Source organism: Poeciliopsis prolifica, unplaced genomic scaffold (genome assembly GCF_027474105.1).
Source record: "Poeciliopsis prolifica strain line A6 unplaced genomic scaffold, Auburn_PproV2 SCAFFOLD115, whole genome shotgun sequence".
In the NCBI taxonomy this organism is placed as follows: Eukaryota; Metazoa; Chordata; class Actinopteri; order Cyprinodontiformes; family Poeciliidae; genus Poeciliopsis; species Poeciliopsis prolifica.
Window position 1 is genome coordinate 512,295 of NW_026562490.1, and position 15,742 is coordinate 528,036.

General features: G+C 39.2%; 1 protein-coding gene across 5 annotated transcripts in view; it reads right to left on the bottom strand.

Moving 5' to 3' along the window:
- szt2 (SZT2 subunit of KICSTOR complex) overlaps positions 1-11,283 on the bottom strand; it is a 122,596-nt gene extending 111,313 nt beyond the window's left edge. For all 5 annotated transcript variants that reach the window (XM_055024132.1, XM_055024130.1, XM_055024131.1 and 2 more), the window contains exons 1-2: positions 11,136-11,283; positions 6,633-6,758 (exon numbers count right to left, since the gene is read on the bottom strand). In XM_055024132.1, the coding sequence (XP_054880107.1) occupies positions 6,633-6,758; positions 11,136-11,159 (150 nt within the window). In that variant the 5' untranslated portion in view covers positions 11,160-11,283. The remainder of the gene's footprint in view (positions 1-6,632; positions 6,759-11,135) is intronic.
- Between the last annotated feature and the right edge of the window lie 4,459 nt (positions 11,284-15,742).

Below are 15,742 nucleotides of genomic sequence, written 5' to 3' on the forward strand. Positions count from 1 at the left end.
AATGACAGACACTTTTGAGAGTCGATGTCACCACATCATGACAAATGCACTGGGTTCATTTGTTTCCTTCTAGCAGGTGTGCCTGTGTGGCTACTGTCACCCACTGGATGTAGGTAGAAGCAGCTTTCATCTCCGTAGTACACTACACATCCACCAGAAGTGATCGCTAACAGCTCCTGATTTTAGAGAACGACTGCTGGAGCAGAAAGGGTCCAGCAAACAGCACCAGGCAGAGGGGAGTGAGGAGAGGGCTTGAGCCCCCGCCCCTTTTGATGCCCTAAGTAACCTTTCTTGAGGGTTTTTTAATACTAATATCCCCAAACAATAGTATTTAGCTAAAAATTATTTAGAAAAATAAATGAGTCTGTCTAATAATGACTTGGTCTAACATTGAGGTTAACTGGCACCGGGGACGCTGCTGAGCACCGACTATGTAGGACATGTTTTTGCTGGTGCTCCAAAGGGATGTTTTAATGTACAGTTTTGCACCTCCTTACACACTTTTTTTGGAACAAACTGGACTAGTAGTGAATGAAAATACATATCTGATGTGCAACTTGTAAGTACCGTAGTTAAACATGGAGAAAAACGACAAGGCTGACCACGAGGCTCCTCTTCAACCAGATGCTAAAATCATACTGCTTACCAAGATGCCGGAGATGCTGCATCTTGCATCTCCTGCATGTTAAGAACCACAACCAAGGTTAAGGTTCTTAACCTGGGTTTGTCAAACCTGTTGATCTGATCACTGTTTCGAATGTCGTTAAGAAGGAGATCTCAGCCGAAGGTAAAATTGCCTCATTTGGGACTGCTATTCACGATTTGGAGCAGGCTGCTATTGATCAGGACGGGAGGCTAGCTACCCTGGAGGCCTCGGTTAACTTGTTAAATGGATTTCTTGGACATGCTGTCCAAGAAATGTGAAGACTTGGAGGGTTGCTCCAGACTGAATAATATCTGCCTTGTGGGTGTACCGGAGGGATTCGAAGCCAATGAAGTTTGTATAAACGTTGCTTCAGGATCTGCTTGGCCTTAATACTAAGCCTGCCCTTGACCGGGCTCATTGTACATTGCGAGCCAAGCCAGCAGAGGAGGGCCCACCGCTCCTGTTCGTTGTCTGTGTCACCCTGTTTCAAGAAAGGAAGGAGATGCTGGGTTTTGTTTTTTTACAGGGTTTCACACGTCCCGTTTGGGGGCATGCTTCAGCGAATGGGTTTTTTGGGTTGCAGGGGTGTGTGTGTTACTTTGTTCTTTTTGTCTTTTTGCCTGTGTATGTCTTTTTTTCAGGTGACCGGGTGATTCTTGTTTACTTTTTAGTTTTACTCTGATCTACGGCTAATCTTCACTTGACACCAGCAAAAGCGGTAGGACCAGAGATCCCTTTCACCAGCTTTAACTGGAGAGGGCTCAACAATCCTGTAAAGCATAGTAAGGTACTACATCATACATCAGTGATCTTCATGATAACCTCTGGATCTATTGGCAGAGCTTTCACCTTTTTGGAAGAGGAGGACGCAATCTTAATAAACACGCAAACCTTTTTTATTTTATCAACAAGGACAGCGACGGGATCACCGCTTCAGAAGAACAGGCTCAAGGATGTCTGACTAGGATGGAGTCCGCCCCATATCAGGAGCATAATATTCCAAAACAAGCTGATAAATCAACTGGAGACGGCGTGACTGCTTCCCTTCTCCTTCCCCCCTCCTTCTCTGCTCCTCCAATCATTCACAGGATTCAATAGATACCAATGAAGAAATGTCTTCCATCTTAAATTTACAGATGGAATGAATCAAAAGGTTGCCTGGGCACGTCTCTCCTTCGCGCTCACGTAGCAGACCCGCCCCTGACTTTCCAGAGGATCCATCACTCTGTGTTTCTGAGGTCTGAGGCCGGGGACCATATATTATCTTTACACCAGAATGTGTCTGACCCCGGGTTCTGCAGAACACGACATTACCTGTCCGGGTCACGATAAGAAAATTGAGAAAAAACAGAAACCTGAAACACATGTCAAACCTCAGACTGAAATTAAAGTAGCTCTTTAAAATACCAGATCACTCTGTGCTAAAGCTCTATTAATTAATGATTTCATCACTGAATTTAATATTGATGTTATGTTTCTGACAGAAACATGGTTGAATGACAATAATGACCAAATTGTATTAATTGAATCAGCACCTCCTAACTACAATATTTTTAAGTGAGAATAGAAAACATAAAAAAGAAGGAGGCGTGGCTTCTATATTTAAGAAAACCATAAATTGTAGTAAAATTTCTTTGGGTCATTTCATGTCTTTTCAGTATCTTGGAATTCAGTTTGAAGGATACAAACGAACTTTGACACTAACTTTATACAAAAACTCCATCATATGTGGAAAATTTCTTTACTGACTTGGAATGATCTTTTATCTCTCATATGCATTGATTATGATTGTGTCATAAATTGTGGTGGTGGAGGTGGTGAGGCAGACGCTAGAGACCCAGGTAAGTTGAATGATGAAATATTTAATGAAAATAGTCCACAAAAACACGTCAACAATGTAGTCCGCGGCCAGGCAGCACGGCTGAGCTGAAGCCAGGGCTCAACGCCGGTAGCAACTGGTCATACAGGCGGCTAAACAACACACAACGGCAGACAAAGGCAAAAGTACGACTAGGACCCGACGAGGAACAAAGGACACAGGAGGGACTAAATACACTGAGGGTAATCAAGGGAACAAGACACACCTGGGAACAATCAAGGGGAAGACAGGACAACGAGGAGACTAGGACACAGAGAACTCAGAATAAAACACAGAAAACACAGAACCTGACAGATTGTTTAATTATTGTTGGTGATTTCAACATTCATGTGGACAAACCCCAAGACAGAGGAGCAAAAAAGCTTTTAATATTTTGGATAATTTTGGTTTAACACAACATGTCACACAAGCAACACACTCAAGGACACACACTGGACCTGGTTATCAGTAAGGGTGTGAATATTTCCAATGTCTCTGTAACTGATGTCGCCCTGTCGGATCACTTTGCTGTTATCTATGAAAGTTCTTTATTCTTTGACCCGCTTGGACAAACAGCTACTGTCACAAAACGTTCCTTCACAGAAAACAGCAGAAACATTTAATCAAATCTACTCTTCCTCCTCACCCTTAAGCTGTAATGATGTAGATGTTGGTAGATGATTTTCAGGCTAAAGTTTCATATATCATTGATTCTATTAACCCAATTAAAGTAAAGGTTGTGTCTGGTAGGAAGAAATCTCCATAGAGAAAAGCACAAACAGTTCGATCTGCAAGAGAACTCTGTCTCAGAGCAGAACCAAAATGGAGTAAAACTCAACTTACGTTCATAACGACATCTATAAAGAAAGACTACGTAACTATCACTCAACACTAAAACATGCAAGGGAGGCTTTCTTTGCAGATGTCATAAACAAAAACATGAACAATGCTGGAGCTTTATTTGCAACAGTTGACAGGCTCAAACACTCCTATGACGTTACCACATGAATCCAATCTAATGCTGATGGAACAAGTTTTCCAGCTTCTTTTCAGAGAAAGTTCAACAAATCAGAGGATTAATCTGCACATCAACTCTAAAGCCAGAACCACTGCTGTACCCAAACAGAACAAATACAGGAAAAATGACCCATTTTCAACTACTTCATTCTAAAACCCTAGAAGAAGAAATTATAAGTCAGTTAAGTTCAAGCTCCTGCTGTCTGGATGTTCTAGATCTATAACTCTAGAACATTTCTTTAAGAAAGTCCTGCCTGTTATTGCTACTGATCTGATCCTAATAGTAACTCATCGCTTACATCAGGTGTTTTCCCCCAGGCTTTGAAAACAGCAGTTATTAAACCACTGCTAAAAAGAACAAGCTGGACAAATCACTACTGCAGAATTACAGGCCGACCTCTGACCTCTGACCTCCCATTCATCAGCAAAGTTATTGAAAAAACTGTGTAAAGCTTAAATAGTTTCCTCCTGATGACCAACTGCTTTGACTCCTTCCAGTTTGGTTTCCATGGTTACCACAACACAAAGACCGGCCTAGTCAAAGTATTCAATGATATCCATATAAATACAGACTGTGGGAGAATCACAGTGCTGGTTCTGTTGGACCTCAGTGCAGCTTTTGACATATTACTGAATGGACTGGAGAGTTGGGTCGGACTCTCCGGTTCGGTGCTCGACTGGTTTGAATCTTACATAAAGAACAAGGATTTCTTTGTTTCAAACTTCTCATCAAAGAGGTCAAAGGTCACATGTGGGGTACCCCAGGGTTCAATCCTAGGACCCCTCTTATTCAATATTTATATTCTCCCACTTGCTCAGGTTATAACAGGAAATAATATTAGCTACCACAACTATGCAGATGACACACAGCTCTACATTACGATGTCACCATGTGACCTTTAACCCCAACCAATCACTGAATAAATGCTTAGAACAGATCAATGTGTGGATATGCCAAAACTTCTTCCAGCTGAACAGAAACAAAACTGAAGTCATTATTTTTGCACCTAAAGAGGAACAATCTAAAGTCAATGCACAGCTTCAGTTATTACAAGGTGAAGAAGATGGTGGCGCGTGAACAACGCGAGGCTAAGTGTCTCTCCAGGACCTGCTATTTAGTGGTTTTTTATCTATTTCTCAACTGACTTTTTTTTCAAGAATTGCACCATGTTGCTGTGCTATAGCAGACAAGAAATTTTGGACCTTTGGAGCTACAATCCTAACACTTTTATCACAGATCTCAGACTTATCCCAGAGATCTCCAGAACACCAGAAGCGGCCCACTTCTCCTGACCGGGCAGAAGTGCACGTAGGCGGAGACGAGAATGCAAACAAAGGTGAGGTAAGCGTGGAGGGGTTCAATTGTAGCAAGTGTGCACTTGCTACACTTGTTTCAAGTGTAGCAAGTGTACAAGACACCTAGTGGCAGCAGTGTTCGAACTAATCAAGAGGCTCCATGTTCAAGCCGGTAGAAGTAGCCTAACTAGCACTGTTGTAAAAGGGAGCTTAGAAAAAAAAAATAGGGAGCGGAGGATATATGTTTTGAAATATATCTACCATCATAGAGGAGAGATGGAGAAGTTTGACTGAAAAACAAAAATTTGAGCATAGGTGACTAAAGCAAGTATAAGAGTTTCATGGTCGGGCTAAGAGTTTTCTAATTTCAAATACAAGAAAACAATCATAATACTACAAGAACCAAGTCCAATTAGCAGAGATGTACAGAGCAGGCAAGACAGGAGAGCTCAAACTTTTTGAGACCTAGATCTACTTTTTCTCTCACCAGCCAGCTGAGATCTACCTCATGATACGAAGACATAAAAATTGTTAATTAAATCCTATTGACTCATTTTCTATACGAAAATACATCAGTTACATCAAAAACGATAAAGTGATAATATAGTAATACAGTTTCTTCCTCAGTAAGATTCTGAAGTTACTGGTTTCTCAGTCAGAAGCTGGTTGCAAACAGGAGGCCAGCAGGAGTCAGTCAGTTATGGTAGATTTGAACTTTGGTTTGATGACGTCAATATGAGTGTTTTTTTTTTTTTTGTTAATGGAACCGAAACGCACTGAATTGTGCAACACCTTGTTGAAACAATAATTACTGATTATTAATTTTAACACGTTTTCTTGATTTTTAAAAAAGTTATTATTATTCTTTAATTAACTGTTTTAGAGCTTGATGAATATATTTGATAAGCCTGTCAGAAGAGGAAGCGCTGGTCTCAGCGTCCTGGAGGCCTTCAGTTGGTTACCTGTTGCCGAGATCCACTCAAAACCTTCCCGCGAACGACTAGTCGATTACGATCGACGTACTGAGTACCCCTGAGGTAAGAGGACATGGAGAAAAAAAAAAGCTATCCCGACTTATTTTCTCGAGATCCTTAGACGCTTTTTGAAAAATATAATTTTTCAAAATCAAAAGCTTTTGAAAAGCTTTCATTTTTTGTTAATATAGTTACTGCAAAGACGGTAGTGGTGGTGGAGTCTAAACAAGGCATATAGAGGACCATTCACCATGTTTGCTACGGTCTGGAGATTTCTCAGATGAGAGTATTAGGCTAAGAGACATGACAGTAAAGTTTGTGTCCAAAGATAGCTTCCAATTCAGGTAATGGATCAAGGGCGATTCAACCTATTTTTTCCACTACCTACAGTATCTTTCATCAAAAAAGTTTCTTGGGATCTCGAGAAAGTTTCTCAAGATTGTGAGAAAATAAATTGGGATTGTTTTCTTTTTCTCTCCAAGTTCCCATACAGCCTCCCGTCGAATAGTTAAGTGTCAGAATAAAGATGCAATATAGCTGGTAATTAAATTCAAAAGGTTTGATAGTGATATGTAACATGTCCAGCTTAGCAAGTCTGGTTCTTTCCTTGAAATAAAAAATTGTTTAAAAAATAGTTTCAAAGTCTACTGGTTGATAATTTGACTCTGAAATGTTAAAAGATGAAGTATTTCCTTATGAAAGAGTCATTTATACCCCACAATTTTTTCACTGTGTGATTGGCCAAGCGGATTACACCCATCCCGCGTGCAATTTTATCACACATGTGAAAACAGATTAGGGAGAAATAACATTACCTATTTGTGAAGCTGAACTAACTTACCAATTCGGATGGAGAGGCTGGCCAGATGATCTGATTCAAATTCCTGAGAAACCATGCCAGACGCACATTTCTAGATATCCGATAGTCCTCCTTCATGAGCAGGAAGATCTGGTCTGCCTCCTCCACCTTGTAATGGGAAACACAAAGTACATAATATTGCATCTAAGCCTACTGCAAGTCAATAAAAAAAGTGTTTTTAGTAACACCAACAAAAACTTAAACTGACGATGTGTCAGTGAAAAGTACTGATTCCTACACTAATCACACAGCAGTCACAAAATTTAACAAATCATACAAATCAAAAACTGAAATCCATCTATAGTAACAACAATTTGTTAATTCTTCATGTTGCTAGGTTGCAGATGATGTAGAACAGACGTAACGCAATGCAGATGGGGGGGCAGGAAACAATGCTCCCTCTAATTTTTTATGTGTCTGGGCATTTTTGGGCATATCCCCAGATACATGAAGCTTGTGTTAATACACAAGCATCCTGAGTACACTGAGGACCACTGTGGGCATCATCAGTGTGCATGGCGTGGCCACACACAAGTATTACACTTGTTCTAAATCTGGGGTCATAGAAAGTTGCATGTCTTATCAAAAGAATCAGATTACAGCAACAATTTTTATTTGTTTGCTTTTAATTTAAGTGATTTGCCCAATTAAAAAGAAAAAAAAAGAAAAATTAAAACATCGCTGTTTATGAGATACATACTATGTTATAAGTAAGAGTCCTGCTTTAGCCAGGGTGAAAAATGAGACGTTACACCTCGGCCTGTCACGAAAACAGATTTTGTCTCAAAAATTATTGCGATAAACAATAATATTGTTTGAAGACCTTTTTACATTAACTTAATGGAAATTACATAATAATACATGCGATTTCCTGCCAAAGATAGATACAATTTACTTTCAAAAGAACACTTAACACTGGGACTGATACACAAAATAAATAAAACAACCAAAACCAAAAATAAAATAGATTCTTAGTCTAAATTAACAATAAATGTACTTGAATAAAAAGTAAACAACATAAAGCCAAAGTGGAAATAAACACTGCATTCAACCAAAAGAGTGCAGATTATGAAGACTCTATAGTATATTGCCTTTCAGTAATAATTAGATTTAAATAGAGAAGAATACGATTGCCTGATGCAATAGTTCAAACAACAGGATTTTTTACCCCGAATGACAATCTTAGAACATTATTCATTCTAAGATTGTCCCTTGTGTGTTACGGTAGATCGTCGTGGCCGCACTGATCTAAATCAAGGATTTGCCCAGACTGGGAGCTGAACGCAGCCTTTTTTCATTCAGTGTCATCAACAGTAAGAGAAAAAGGTAGGAAGAAACGATATAGACGATAATTGAAATGAGGTCGATAGTTTTAATTTATCGTGCGATTAATTGAGTTATTGTTTATCACGACAGGCCTAGTTACACCTTTCAGACATAACTTTTTGTTTAGATTAAAATGTTCACATTTTGCACAATAAAATGTTTTCTGCAGCTTGTAAAATATTTAACTATACAGTTTTTTACATCTGGCCTTCTCACTACTCTTGTACACTTAGCCCAGGTTGATGGTCAGTCTGCTTCTTGCTTTATCTACTTGAACTCAGCATATTGACTGTTAATGGCCTCCATAATCTGTGGGTGGAGGAGAATGGCCTCATACTTCTTTGCCAGTGTACAAATGTCTGCTTATCCATAGTCAAAAGTCTGAACTAAATGCTTCAATATCAGATGTTGATATTGCTTACTAATAAAAAGAGTAATCACATCAGTATTTTTACCGTCATCTGACGAGGTGATGGCATCAGATTGCTGCAAATGGTTAACTAACATTGTAGAAATGCAGTATAACTCAATATTCATAAAAAACTCCAGCATGAATTTGGGTTTACAGAAGCTGTCATCTGCCTTGTCATACAATATGAGGTCTGCAGCACCAGACAGATAGTTATGTCGATTGCCTCAATGCCGGGTAAGATTATGTGACAATTCTACCAAGACATTATGGATCACATTCTAAATATACACATTTTTTTTAGATAATTATATCCTTGTCTCTGCCAGCTCATTTAGGGCATTAGCGTACTCGCTATGATCCACTTCGCTCTGTTTTGAACCAGTGAAATCCACTTCCTGACCTCCATCTGAATTTTGCAGGTAATCCAGATCACATGTCTGGATTATGTGATCTGGATTATGTGCAATTGCCATGTACTTATAATATACTATTGTAGCGAATGCAAAAATATGAATATTTCCATTTTACTTTTCTTTTAATATCAGTTGTGGCCCCCAATAGGTCTTTGAACTTTGATTAGAGACCAATATTGCAACATCTGATACACTTTCAGCTGAAGCCGTTGTCTTTCACAATACACCTTATCAAATCATCCAAACAATTTGAAAAATCTGTTCACCTTGCCTGTCATGGCACTACACCAAGAACTACTGAAGGAAACAATATAAAAACTTTGTAAAATGATACAAGTGCAACTTCCTTCTTCACAAAATGTAAAAAAAATGGTGTAGCTTCATCGTTTAGCAGTAGTAGGCTTTCTCCTTTACTTTTGTCAAAGGACAAGAGCTATTTCTCCCTCTAGTGATAGACTCTTATTAGGCCCAAGCAGCAAAGCGCTGCAAAGGTCTATTGTTTTCATATCGTTTCTTATTATTACGATTCTCCCTCCAAATGAATTGCCTTTTTGGGGGCTTTATCATATTCAAAAACTCACCAAACTTGGCGGACGCATCAAGCCTGCTTAAAATCTTTGTATTTTAAGGTCTTCACAAAACTGTGCCCAGAGACAGAAGACATGTTGGGGTGTTGTGGATTCCAATCCTAACCAGATTCAATGGAGCAGGTGGGCGTGGCAAAGTGAATTGTAATATCGTTGCCATACGTTTGGCTCTGAATGCCACAGTTTCAGGCCGAACTATTCCGAACTCACTGGGATGCATCCTTATACATCCACTGACAGGAATCCATCACAACATTTGATGGGCGTGGCCTAATTTTTCTATAGCGCCCCCTACACTTTAAATAATCAGCCCCAAGCCATGCTTTAACCGCTGCCCGCCATTCACCACAGAAGCTCTCACGCAGTTTTCACACCCATCCACCAATCCGTACATATCGATACGTCACGCCCACCTGCTCCATTGGTGGGCGTCATCTGGTCAGGGTTGGAATCCACAATACCCCAACATGTCTTCTGTCTCTGGGCACAGTTTCACGTTGATTTGGTCAAAGGGGTCAGATAGCGATCATTCATAGTAAAACGTGACACTTCCTGTTCTCAGGGGGCGTGGCCTAAGTGATGTCATCATTCGGTATTGTAGCACACCGAATAGATGATCAATCACTGAAAATTTGGTGACTGTGAGTTTTTGTGTAGGAGATATGACAGTTTATATTTTTATGGCGAGTAGGTGAACTTTGACCCCTGGTAACACCCCTTCAGCATGTTCAAAAACTCACCGTTTTGATAACGTTAGATGGAACAGACTGACCGCGTTTGAAGCCAATGAATCAAAATCCCTAGGAGGAGTTCGATCAAATGTGAAGGCTGTGAACAGCAAAAATTGGGTCAAAATTGGAACTTCAATCCAAAATAGCTGACTTCCTCTGATACTTCCAATATGACAATAATTGCAAATTCTGAGGGTCTAGGGGAGCTCTACAAGTATACCAAATTTTATGTCTCTACAATGAAGTAAGGGAATAGCAGAAGGTCTTTTGAAAGTTGCTAGGTGGCGCCGTTGAGCCGTTTATATTGCGATTTTTGTGAAGACCTTAAAATACAAAAATTGTAATTAGGCTTGACGCGTCCGCCAAGTTTGATGAGTTTTTGAATATGACAAAGGCCCCAAACAGCCAATTCATTCGGAGGGAGAATCGTAATAAGAAACAGTATGAAAACAATAGGCCTTCGCAGCGCTTTGCTGCTCGGGCCTAATTATGAACAGCTTAGACTTATGGATTCAGGCTTCTACAGCATTTCTCCAACTTTTCTTGAATTTGAGGGGGAAGGGGGTTGTTTGTTTTGTTTTTTGAGTGGAGCCCTGCCATCACATGTCACAAACTTGGTGGAGTATGATAAAATCTATCAGTTTTAGAGGTACACATATGAGTCGGGTAAACAATGGTCTTAATTCAGATCAATAAAAGGAAGGTCTGATATAAAAAGACCAGCTATTGGCGGCTAAAAATCAGAATTTTTACATAGAGCAGGAAATATATTTGTTCATATCTCGGGGCATGGTAGACGCTTGATTTTAGCAGTACTAAAACATTGCCGTGCTTTTTATCCAACTCTCCTTAACTCCTGAGCCTTTGTAGCAAAGCTACTTCTTCCTCTGGATGTCATAGACTAAAAATCTTTAGCTTTTTCTAACTCAATTCATGATTTAGAAAAGAACATAAGTTCTTCAAGTTCTGGAAAAATAGACCTCGTTTTTCCAAATGAAGACAGTTTCGAACGTTACCTCGTTGTCCTTTCTCTCTCCCATGTTTGGCAGTACATGTAGACATCAATGATGTCCCCAAATCCAGTTAAGATCAATTAGTCCAAACAGTTGTGTATGTGCTGCGTCTCAGTGTCAGAGCTCACACACACTTGGCATGGTGTCCTCGAACATGACTTCCGGCTGTGGGGTTCAAAATAAAACGAGTATGTTATTAAAGGTAGGCAATGCCTTCAATTAACGCCTTCTAAATGTAATGTAAATGTAGATTTTGATCTATAACCCCGTTACACTATAACTTTGTTAGAATCGAACTAAAATGGATTCCTGAAATGTAACATGTCATCTCGTCTGTGCGTTTAGTATTTTTGTTTTGAAATGCAACCTTCACCACTCTACCCGAATAACATGTGATCCGGAAGTGTGATCGGCCATTTTTTCCGGTAGAAAGAATTATGGAAAAAAAAGACGGGGAAACGAAAAGTGACGCTGCATAGCGCTCTCCGTTCAAATAAACGATGGAATATGATTAAAAATCAAACTTTTTTTTCATTGAATATTGAACCATTTACACACAAAAATAACAACTCACTCACTATAAGTCTTTACAAAAATAAAATGTAAAAAGATGAACCGCAACAGGCTGTATGCGAGCTTGCACAAGCACTCTGTACAAACATAAAATTTACTTACTTTGTTGCTTGACAGACTCAAAAATAATATCGTTGCAACCCTTGTGACTTTGCTACAACACTGTCACCATGTGTATTTTAAAAGTAAAGGTAATCCTTTCTTCTTTGCTTCAAGTTTTTCGGCTTATTTTAAGCCCATTGTTGTTAGCTAGAAAAACAGCTGAAAACGGATTTGTTCTCCCAGGGTCTTCTATGTCTGTTTTTATAGTCTTGTTATTTATGGTATACTTTGTGCCTGTGAAAAGCGCTTTGTAAATGTATTTTTCAGAGAAAGTGGAGTCTGTACATCTGAGCACATTCCACAAATGCAATGCAAAAATAGTATAGAATCTGACAGTTTAGCTCATCTAAGATGAGGCAAATAAACACACACGTTTCAATTTTTAATTTCCCATTTTTTAAGCAGATTTAATCTCTGCTGTTCTTACCACTAATTGTTAGGGTTAACACCTGTTAAACATACATTAACAAAGACAGAAAAGACAAAAGAGTTAGATTCTTTTTTACTCGCGAGGAGAACGGACAGAGATGTGCTTCAGTTACAATCTCCTACCGCTCTGAAGCACATTTTGTCTGCTCCTCTATTTTATTGTTCCTAGGATCCCTAATCACAAGGACGCTGTAGCTCTAAAGGGAGGGGGCAAACAGCTACAGCGTCAAATGTTATTCACTAACTAACACACAATCATTCTGTACTAGATAATGTCCTTCCAGGCACAAAGATTAATAAAATATGTAGTGATCTTAACAATGATGGTTTTATTGGAGGCCAGCAACTCAACCGAAGCAGAGCTCTTCACCAAGAGGTAAACCTGCAGGAAGATTTTGTTTCTGCTCTCTGTCAGTGAGGCCTTCTGAGAAAGGAATCAGAGTAAATCAACAATACAAGAAACATTCTTAATTCTATAATGAGATTAACTTTAAGGAAAGCATCAATTAAAGATACATTATAAAGATCAATGAGAATAACAAATAATTGATTAATAATATCACAATTTCTCCAACATTTCCCCCCTGTTTATCAAATATTTGTTCTAATTCTCATATCCTTCCTAAACAGCCACTTCAAACAATTTTCAACTAGGAGTTCATTTTTAAGAAAGCAAACATGTTTACACTCAAGGTTTATACTCAGTCCAAACTTAGAATCAGGAAACACATCAAAAGAGTCCTCATCAGAGCTTTCTCTGTCAGACTCAGGTTCTCTCGCCAATAAGGAATACATCGGCATCATCTGGTTCCCCATGGGCTAAATTGCTGTAGTGATGAGACTATTAAACAAAGAACGCAGGCAAGGAATACAACAGCATCCACACAAGGTTAGAATGGCAGCAAAGACTGCCATCGACACTAAAGCAGAGGACACAAGGGTTCGGTACTTTCCAAAAACATTCATCCAGTCGTCCCACCTGGAAGTATTCACTCCAGAGAACTCCTTCATCTTACCATTAAGAGTACGGAGCCCCTCAATGGCCTTCGTCAGGCTGCCATCAGCCGCTGTGTTGTTGGGTAGAAAAGTGCAGCATCCTTCACCAAAGATTGCACACACTCCCCCTCGTTCAGCCAGCACCATGTCAAGTGCAATGCGGTTCTGGAAAGCCATCAGTGATGTAGCGGCCAGCTGCTCATGCACCGCCTCGAAGCCTGCCTGTGTCCAGTTTTTGTACATTGTAATGGATGTTTTTGTTCAATGTGCACCACCAACAAATTGTGGACTCAAATCCTGCTGCAATTTGGTCGGCCAATTTATACTCATCTGGTACACCACGGGGAACACCAATGGCATCGATGTATGTAGGATCATTGTTCCTCCAGGTCAGGTCTCGCTTCTGCAACTGACGCCACTGCTGAGGCACAACATCAGTTAAAGCATGAATTAAATGATCAGCAGTCATAGGATAAACAGAAACAGGCAATAATAAAGAAATTAATGCAGACATCCCTGTTACCTTCCTAGGTAATCTATTAAAAATTTTGTCACCACTGCACCACCACCAGACATCTGCACGAAAGACAGGGTTAAATTCATTGTTCACAGAGAGAACAGTCAGATGTTAAAAACATCATTTGTCATATATCAAGTTTAATCTCTGTAGTTTGCCGACGTCATGCTTGCCCAGCAGACTAAAACAATGATAACAGAACTAGGTGGAAAACATACCTGAATACTCATCCTCATTCTGTAAACAGTGTTACAAGAAATACATTTTCATTTATGACATGAATTGTTCCCAGATGAAAAACACAAAATAAAAACAAAAAGATATATTCACTTGTTATTTTCATTAATGTGCAAGTTCGTTCTGCTCCTAAAGACACTACAGGGTTGTGGACAATCTTCACCAGTTTTGAGACGGAAAAACTATTTGGTTTAACCCCCTTTGTAACCTGGACTTTGCCCTGTAGGTCGGTGAGCGTCCTGAGCTTGCTTCCCAATTACTTTTGAAATTAAATTACTTTTGCAGTGTGTTAAATGTATCCAAGTTGGCTTTTCCGCTGCATCTGGGTTTTAGTGAAATGTTCAAACCATTTAGAAAAGCATCAATTATTTCTAAACAATACTTCACTTTTATTCAATTCTATGAAGTCCATGTGCATTACTTGAAATGGATATTGCAGAGTAGGAAACTTTCCTCTAAGTGATCTTAGATTGCCCTGAGAGTTATGTTTTGCACATATCAAACAGGTCCTACAGAAATTTTTAAATAAGAAATAAATCCATAAGTAGTGTAATGTTGATGTATCCTAACATCCCCCCTGTTGAGACATGCGAAACGCCATGGCTCAATATTGCAGCCCATTTATACAGATTTTTTTCTTGGTAAAATAGGTTTAGTTTCATATAATTTTCCAATTTTGCTACATTTTTTGTCCATAAATCCTTTTCATTTTGAGGACTTAATTGTTGCATGTCTCTTAAAGTTTCTTTTATTTATCTCTCCCTCAGCTGCTTTTTTTTATTATTATTTTGTCTTCGAAAGCATTCCCTAGGGACACCTTATCTGTCCCTGCAGTGTGCGCCGCACATTTACAGATTGCTAGTTGTTTTGGTAGGTGCACGACTTGTAATAATTCTTTTAATAATTCTGCATGTGTTACTTTTGATGTTAATGGGTGAAAAAGAACTATAGGAGCTCTAACTTCTACTGCCATAGAAGCAGCAACTACAGCTCTCACACAATGTGGTAAGGCACACGCTACACTATCAAGTTTTGAAGAAAAATATGCTATTGGTCTCATTTTATCACCATGCTGTTAGACTAGCACCGAGGTCATGACATGACCTTTACAATCCACCATCTGAACAAAAGGTTTTTTTTATTGATAATCTGGTAACGCTAACGCAGCGCTTGACACGAGGGCCTGTTTAGTTTCCAAAGTGCTTCTTCTGCTTCATCTGCCCACAACAAAGAAGAAGACATTTTAAAATCTTTTATACATTAATTTATTCAGAGCTGCCACAATTTCTGCATAATTAGGCACCCAGTTTCGACAATAGTTAGTCAACCCAAAAAGGACATCATCTGTTTTTTTTGTTTGTGGTTTGGGAGCTTGGAGAATTGTCGTTTTTCTATCCTCCGCTAAGGTTCGTCCTCCTTCACTCAAATTATGACCCAAATATTTTACTTTTCATTTACACAGTTAAAGTTTATTTTGTTAACCTTATGACCTTCTTTAGCTAAATGTTGCAGAAGCGCTAAAGTGTTTTGCTTACAGGTTTCCCTGTCTGGAGAAAATAAAACATCAACTATGTACAACAAAACTTGGCTCCCTCCTGGGGGTTGAAAAGTTGACATACTTGCACTCATTACTTGAAAGAGAATTGTAGGGCTTTCACAGTAGCCTTGAAGTAGTCTGGTGTACGTGTATCTTTTCCCTTCAAAAGTAAAAGCAAACCAATATTGTCTCTCATTCTCTACTGGTATTGAGAAAAAG